This window comes from Podospora anserina, chromosome 3 (genome assembly GCF_000226545.1).
Source record: "Podospora anserina S mat+ genomic DNA chromosome 3, supercontig 2".
Lineage (NCBI taxonomy): Eukaryota > Fungi > Ascomycota > Sordariomycetes > Sordariales > Podosporaceae > Podospora > Podospora anserina.
Window position 1 is genome coordinate 98,406 of NW_001914856.1, and position 7,559 is coordinate 105,964.

Below are 7,559 nucleotides of genomic sequence, written 5' to 3' on the forward strand. Positions count from 1 at the left end.
TCCGAGAGCGCCGTTTTTGTTATACAGTATGATTGGGGTATCTCTAAATCAAAATTGTCGCTAATTATGTCACCGTTGACTTTCCCTGTCCGCCTCCTTTTCTTTATCCCTTTGCCGGTCCACAAATGGATTATCAGCAGGCATCTCGTATACTCCCGGTGAGTCCGGTGCCTCGCTGAACTCTGACAGATCCCGCGCCGTCCTCACGGTCCTCACACTTGTTACACTTCTCGAGTCCAGCTCCAGGACAGTGCTATCGCCTATCTCCACAAACGGCTTCTCCGGGTAAGGACATATTTTTGCTTCAACCTTGTCCGGGAGGCCTAATTCACTCACGGACTTCATTTCAGAATCCGACGGCTGCTCCCCCGATAGCTGCTGCGCCCCCCTACCCCGTTGTCTCCGCCGCCAGACAAACCAGCCAACAGCCGTGAGTAGACCAACAACCGCTAGGGTCCCAGTGATGATACCTGCCAGAGCTCCCGGGCTGAGAGTGGACTCGGTATCAGGAATCACAAGCTCCGGCCATTGTTTCCGCCAGCTATTGACGAATGCCTTGACGGGCAGACCGGTCATGTTTCGATCTGTGGGCTCCAAGGATCGTGTCACACTTCGTTCCATATCAGGGCCTGGGGCCTGCGCCAGAAACGTGACGTTTGTGTCGTAGTTGACGCCAAAGAAAGCTCCCTGGAGAAAAGCTCGGCCAAGTTCCCAGATGCCGGTGTTGTAGCTGTCGGTGTCGTGGCATGGAAAATAGGAGACCGGCTCGTCGACAATCGGTGCCTCCAGTGTGAGATTGAGCAGTTTGAATGGGATTTTGATGGTGATGTTGGCTGCTGTTGAGTCGAGGAAGGTGAAAGCCATGTAGCCGCCAAAGTTCATCACCGTGTCGTAACGGGGGTCTGTTGTGTCCCAGAGATAATACCCGAGGTCTTCCTTCCATACAACAGGGAGCTTCGTCGCTGCGTTGGCGCACACGGGAGGAGGGAGGTAGATGCCGGGAACTGCTGGGTTGGGAATGGCGATGATGCCGTTTTCTGATGGCTGCATGAATCGCGCGAGACCAACTCTGCTCGCTTCGTCTGGTACTGGGTTGGGCCACACGCTCCCGCCTTCCCTTTCCTTCTCTGTGGCGCCCTCGTATCCGATGCTGACGTCGATCAGATAGGTGACTGGCAGGCCGGTTGTCTTTGTGAAGACGCCTACGGGACCTATAACTCTGTTTTCTTCGTATCCCCCCAAGATTAATGAACCCCGCTGCTTCAGTGGTACGCTCGCGATGTGCAGCCCAAACGAGCTGGACGATATGAGACCGGCCTCCTTCATCTGGACCAAAACGCTTGTCCCGCGAAAGTTCAGGTCGCTCGGTCGTCCAAAGCCTAGGACCCCGACGGTCGGCTTGGACGTTCTGTTGTTGGGATAAGTGATGACGGATGAGTCCATCACATAGATCGTGGCTTGGACGTTGGCGTACCCGGGCTCCTCGAATCGCAAGTTGGTAAAGGTCATTGCGTCGACAACCATGAGGCCGGATGTCCTGTGGTTGGAGTTCAGATCTGCGAAGCGGAAAAGGGCCGAGGCGTTGTCTTCGGATGTGCCCTCGGTGATCTTGAGGAATGGTTCGGATGCGTTGCTGGAGCGGGTGATGTTGTACTTGCCACCAGCCTTGGTTGAGTGAAGGGCTACCATCGAGGCCGCCGTAGGCCAGACCGGCACAGTGGGACCCTCGAGAGGCACGAGGTGGGACTTGCGCTCATGGCTCCCGAGCAGGACGCCGACAGCCTGCCATGGTCCATCTGGGCCGTAGGTACCTGAGCCAAAGATGTCGAAGTCGGTGGTGAAAGGCATGGAAAGAAATTTTGCGTCGGCAATGCCTCCCAAGGACAAAGCAATGAGGGTCAACAAGGTCGTTGCCCTCGATCCAGAAGCTGAACCCGCCATCGCTGTTATCATCGCCGTCGTGAGCGCGGTCGCCGCATGAGATGGCGATAGTCGTCCGTGGCACCCCGCAAAAGGAAAGATTACCAAAACGAGCGACTGGGTGGGAATTGGGTGGTCGAGGGAGAGAAACACTCCATGCGAGCAAGAGATAGACAGTGGGGAGGTCTCACGAGCCAAAGTCGCTTTATGCTTAAATTATTTCCTCGGAGCCTGCGGTGGAATTCAGGGGCCCCCTAGATGACACTGCGCCGCACATGTGGTGAAAGAGTGGAGACTGCTCCAATGCTGAATAAATACCCTGGAAAATAGTCAACAGGACAACCCTTCCCAGATGTTCATTAGGCATTGAATATGTATGGAGGGCCTATACAGACATCAAGAGGGGGTTCATGACTGTCGCGGGGCGTTTTTATTGTTTTTGAAGGCTTTGGTGCTGCATCGCAGTCTCCATGATTATGTCGTCCCCAACGAGACGCCGTTGGGACTAGGGGTTCCTAGCTAGCGGGACATCGCAAGATTACATAAGACAGCATTAAGCTGATTGGAGAGCGTTTTGGAAGGTGGAAAACGCCCAGGACAGGCTGGAACTGTCCCAAGCACTTAGATAAATTGGAGCATGGAGGTCTCTGTCAGCTTTGAGTTGCGTGGGAAGGTGGTATTCAAGATGACAGCGTTCGGTTGGCCGGAAACCTCGCTTCCCCATCATGGATCGGTAATTCGGTGTTCATATTTGTTGGTCTTAAGGCTCAAACTAATCTACAGCAGGGCTTCCATGAGCTCGTCAAACTGCCTAACAGCACCAAGACCCGTAACACAATCGTACCCCTGAACGGCAGGCCACCCATCCTGCGTGCTGCCATCAGGAAACAGGCACCCATAGCTCTCGCCCACCATCACATCCCTAAGCACCGCCCTCACCTTTGCCGAATACAGCAGAGGGTTCAGCCAGCCGAGACTCTGTTTCCCCGCGCGCATCCTCGCGTCGTTGATCAAAGCCACCATGGCCGCCACGACGGGCGCGCTCGCGCTGGTGCCCAAGACCTCGCTCATTTCTCCACCCATGATGATCTGAAACCCGGACCCGATAGCGCTAATATCCGGCACCGCCCGCCCCGTGCTGTTGAAGAGCCCCACCCGTGGGTCACCGCGACTGACGAACCCGTCGACGTAGGGCTTGACGGCCTCGTCTTGCCAGCTGGGGCGGTCAAAGTAGTTGCTGAACCCCCCGGCGCTGAAGTCCTCTCCCGTAAACGGCGGCGCGACGTTGTCTACCGCCCCGACGGCGGGTGACGTAGGGGCAGCTGGCGGGGAAGGTGGGGATGAACATTTTCTTTCGCCCGGACCCGTCGTTCATGACGCAGCGGGTTTGGCCTGTCCCCGCTGCTCCGCCGTCGCCGCTCGCGACAAAGGTCGAGACGCCCCGCGCTGCGAGGGCGGCGAATAAATCGCAGACTCGGAGGGCGTAGGGTCGGGGAACGGAGATCTCGTCGTCGGCGTAGCTGATGCTCAGGACGTGGGGGAGTTCGGCGTCTGGTTTGGCGAGGAGGGCTTCGAGGAACTCGAGGTAGGGCTCGTTGTCTGTTTCTTCGGGGGAGGAGGGGGTTGCCGTCACGGTCGAGTTTTGTTCCTCTGCCTCCGGTGACGTAGTAGATGACATTGGTAGGGTACCCGAGCGCCATGGCGTACTCGACATCCAGACTGGCTTCTATTCCGGCATTGGCGGGGTCGTTTTGGGGGTTTATGCCGCCGTTGATGAGCTCGACTGTGAAGTTGTATGGACCGGTGGGAGTGGCGGACCGGTAGAGGTAGTCGGGTTGGTATTGAGAGAGAAAGTAGGCGACGTCGGCGTGGAGGATCCATTGTTCTAGGAAGCCCGCGACACCAAAGTTTATGGGGGAACGGGGGGAGGTGGCGGGGTTGTAGGGAGGGTAGGTAATGTTGTAGAGCTGCTTAATGCAGCGAGGGGAGGTGGCTACAAGGCAAGGGTAGTTGCCTTCGTAGGGCTCTTCCGGATCTGGGAGACCGGTTTCTTGGGGGAGCGCCGAGGTGATGGTTGGGATGCCTATGGCCCGGGAGGTGGTGGTTGGTTTCTTGGTAGAGGAGCTTGTCTTTTTGATGGTAGTGGTTGAGGTCCTTCTAGTGGTTGTTGAAGTTAGAACCTTCGGGGTGGTAGTGGATGTCCTCTTTGTGGTGGTCGAGGTTACTTTCTTGGTCGGGGTTGCTTTTGCGCTTGAAGCTGATGCTTTCTTGGTGGTGGTTGGCTTATTGGGAGTTGGCTTTTTGGTCGGACGACCTACTTTACGCGGGGGCATGAAGTTGGTTATGGGGTGCACAAAGTCGATGTAAGCACGGAGCCAGGATGGGATGCTATACGACAATGCCCTGAGAGCGGTGGTCCTGAGGACATTCTCGTCGTCATCGTCGGAAGAGTAAGTGTAATACTTCAGATCAGCAGAGAACAAGTCCTTGACTTGTCGCGCTGTTGCCTCAAAGGAGAGCAAACTCCCCTGGACGTGGAAATTTTTGACTCCTGCGTTGGACCTTAGCCAGGATTTTACTGTTTCGATATTCTTGTTTTTGGGCTGGAGGTAAGTGTGGAGCTGCTCTCTCGAAAGATGGTGGTTGTTACCCCCAAACTGGCGTTGGTGTAGCCTTGCTTTGACTTCGGCAAAGCCAGGCTCTTTGAGGGCGATGGTGAGTGTGATTTTATCGGTGGAGGTGGCGTTGTGGTCGAATGACCAGCCTGGTGGAATGGATTTGGCTTCGACTTTCTCAAGGATGACGGATGGAGAGGCGATGGTGGGATGGATGAAAGCGGCACCGCTCAGCATGGTGAAGAGAAGTGAGGGTAGCATCTTGGCGGAGACATGGAAAGAAAAGAGGGAAATTAATTGTTAGACCGGCGTGTGGTTTGACATGACCCCTTGACTCTCAGCGGGGAGAGGAGGCGAGGCAAAGGATGGCCTGGGCAGATAAAAGCAGCCGGGAGAAGACAAGATCTTGTAAGCTTTCCACTGCACTTTTCAGTCAACAAACATGTCAATCACACCCGTCATGCAAGGTACCGGTGGGTAGCAGTGGATTGATGCATCTTGTATATTACCCATACCCTGCAACCACCAAAATAGGAGGGTATCAATCTATGTATCTTGTATTCCCGGAGCATGTGCAACCTCCTCATATTCATCTTTCCCACTCTCGGGCACATTATCAAAACTGTCCTTTCCCAGCTCTTCTTGGTCCGCTACTCAATAAATTGCTGGTACTTCGTGTAGCCCCTGTAAACGGTCCGCCTCCGAGCTCCAACGAGGCATCAACCAGCCACTTCAGCCGGTTAATTAGCGGTTGTCCAGACCCGAACCCGGCAAGCTGGATGATTGGCCAATTGACTCCGATGCGAAAGGAAACTCGGTAGGCCAGATATTGGGGATGCCAGATTTATCTTTACGTACCAGCAGATGGAACAAGACGGGTCCATCAGCGTTGTTCCGGGCCTCGTGGGGTTACTAACTCCGAGGATCAGGCGTTCACTTGTATCGTTGGTAGGTCGCAGTTTTCCGGCGATAGAAACGGGTAGCATGGTTGTATTGCCACCTCCAGGGTGATGGCTAGACCGCGGGTCACTCCTCCAAAATCGTGGGGAGCCTGTTCTGATCTATTTTAGGAGTCCCGGATGAGGAAGGCTGGGTGTTGAGGCGAGGAGCCGCCGAAGGGCTTTCACGGTCTCCATCTTGCTTGGACAGCCAGGAGGCAACCCTGGAAGAGGAGACCTGGTTTTCGGATCCCTGGCTGTTCTGGCTGCCGTTACTATTGTCGATGCCCTGGTCTCTGGAATAGGTTGGATGACCAGGAAATGGACCACATGTGGATCTGGTCCACCACCACCACACCAGCCACACAACCTTGTTGAGATTACCCCTGAATGATCACACTGGCCACAACAAGACTAATATTGGGTCAATTTCTATGGGAGTTATACCAAAATGTAGCTCAATCACTGTCAGAGTCAGACATTGCATCTGCTTCTCGCTTGCGCCTGGTTTGAACCCGATGACGTGCGCTGCGCCGCACAGGCTGGGCTGGCTCTGGCTGCTCCACATCCTCCTTGGCTACCACTTCTTCCTCCACCACCCTCCCTTTAATGCGGGCCTCTTCCAGTTCACAGAGCCTCACAAACTTAGAATTCGAGTCTTCTCTATTCAACTTACGCCTTTTTCTTACCTCCTGGGCCTTCTGGGCGTTCTATTAGTACCTTGCCGCATCAGCTTTGTGGATAGATGCCTTAGATCTCAGTGTGAGTATAGTACTGGTGAGAGTCTTTGCCGCAAACCGTTTTCCGGCCGGCGTATAGTTCTTAAGTAGGTCCCTGACCTTCTTAGCCACCTAGGAATCCCCTACGGTATAGAAAGTAAGTGTTTTTAAAAAGAGATCCAACGGTACTATAGGGACTACCACCTAGCTTAAAAAGAGCGGTTTACGCCTACGTATAGGCTATAATCCTATCCCACGCTAACCGCTAATAATATTTTCTTTCCTAAAGCCCTATTTATAAATAAAGTTATATAGCCGGACTAAGTCGACTTTACCGTTAAGTATATAATTAGTAAGGGCATCGTTTATAGTTATAAACCTCTTATACGCTTTCTTTACGCTAAAAAAGTAACTAATATTAAGGGGTTAAAGGACGTAAGAGCAGTAGGGGGGTAGGAAAAGAAAATAAATATTATTCCTATAGTACAGGATTATAAAATTATTAATAATATATAAACTATAATTATTATAAATAAAAAAATAAGGTTCTAATAAATCCTTAAATTTAATTTTTAATATAAAAACCTTTTTAAACTAACTAACAGTAAGGTTATTACTAATTTAATTATTCTTTAATATAATTATATATTAATCCTTATTTAATTAGTTTTTAAATTATTATTTTTAAAGGTCTTTACTTTTAAAGATAATTCCGGGGGGAAGGACTTTCCCGTCTTATAAAATACACTTAAATATAGTAGTCTAGGTCCTTCTTCTATTCTATTTAACGTATATAGACTTTTTATTTTATTTCGAAAACTTAATAATTAAGCCGTTTTTTCTTTAGCCTTTTATTATACTTACCTTATTATAGTTATACTTATATTTATATTTAATTTAATTAACGGTAAAATATAAGTTAAAAAACTTATTAATATTTTCCGGGGTAGTTTCGTTAACTTTAATATAATTAATTTTTTTTAAATTTCTTTTTTTAATATCGGAATAACGGTTAATAAAGTATAATACTTAGTATTTATTAACGGGGTTAGGATTACTTTATTTAACTAATAAATTAACCGTTAAATTTTTTATATTAATATAATTAAAAACTTATTTAATTCTTTCTTAACTAATTATCTATTAAATAATAAATTTTTTTTATCCTTAATAAAATTACTATTATTTTTTATAAATAAATTTCTTTATTATTTTATTATTAATTCTTTACTTTAATTTTTAACTTTTAATCCTATATTTATTAAACTCTTTTCTCTATCTTATACCATCTTCAATTTCTTTCTATTCATTTTTAATATCCTCCTCTTTATATTTATCCATTATTTTTTATCTTTATCAAAAAAAAT

At 49.5% G+C, this 7,559-nt stretch overlaps 2 protein-coding genes across 2 annotated transcripts; both read right to left on the reverse strand.

Annotated features, from left to right (window-relative positions):
• Positions 1-69: 69 nt before the first annotated feature.
• On the reverse strand, positions 70-1,953 carry PODANS_3_2150 (uncharacterized protein; the record flags this gene model as incomplete). Its single annotated transcript, XM_001908944.1, has 1 exon — positions 70-1,953. One exon carries the CDS (start codon positions 1,951-1,953, stop codon positions 70-72), a length of 1,884 nt encoding a protein of 627 aa, XP_001908979.1.
• A 744-nt stretch (positions 1,954-2,697) lies between these two features.
• Positions 2,698-4,796, reverse strand: PODANS_3_2160 (uncharacterized protein; the record flags this gene model as incomplete). The annotated part of the gene is made up of 3 exons (XM_001908945.1): positions 2,698-3,180; positions 3,233-3,424; positions 3,501-4,796. 3 exons carry the CDS (start codon positions 4,794-4,796, stop codon positions 2,698-2,700), a joined length of 1,971 nt encoding a protein of 656 aa, XP_001908980.1.
• Positions 4,797-7,559: the final 2,763 nt, after the last annotated feature.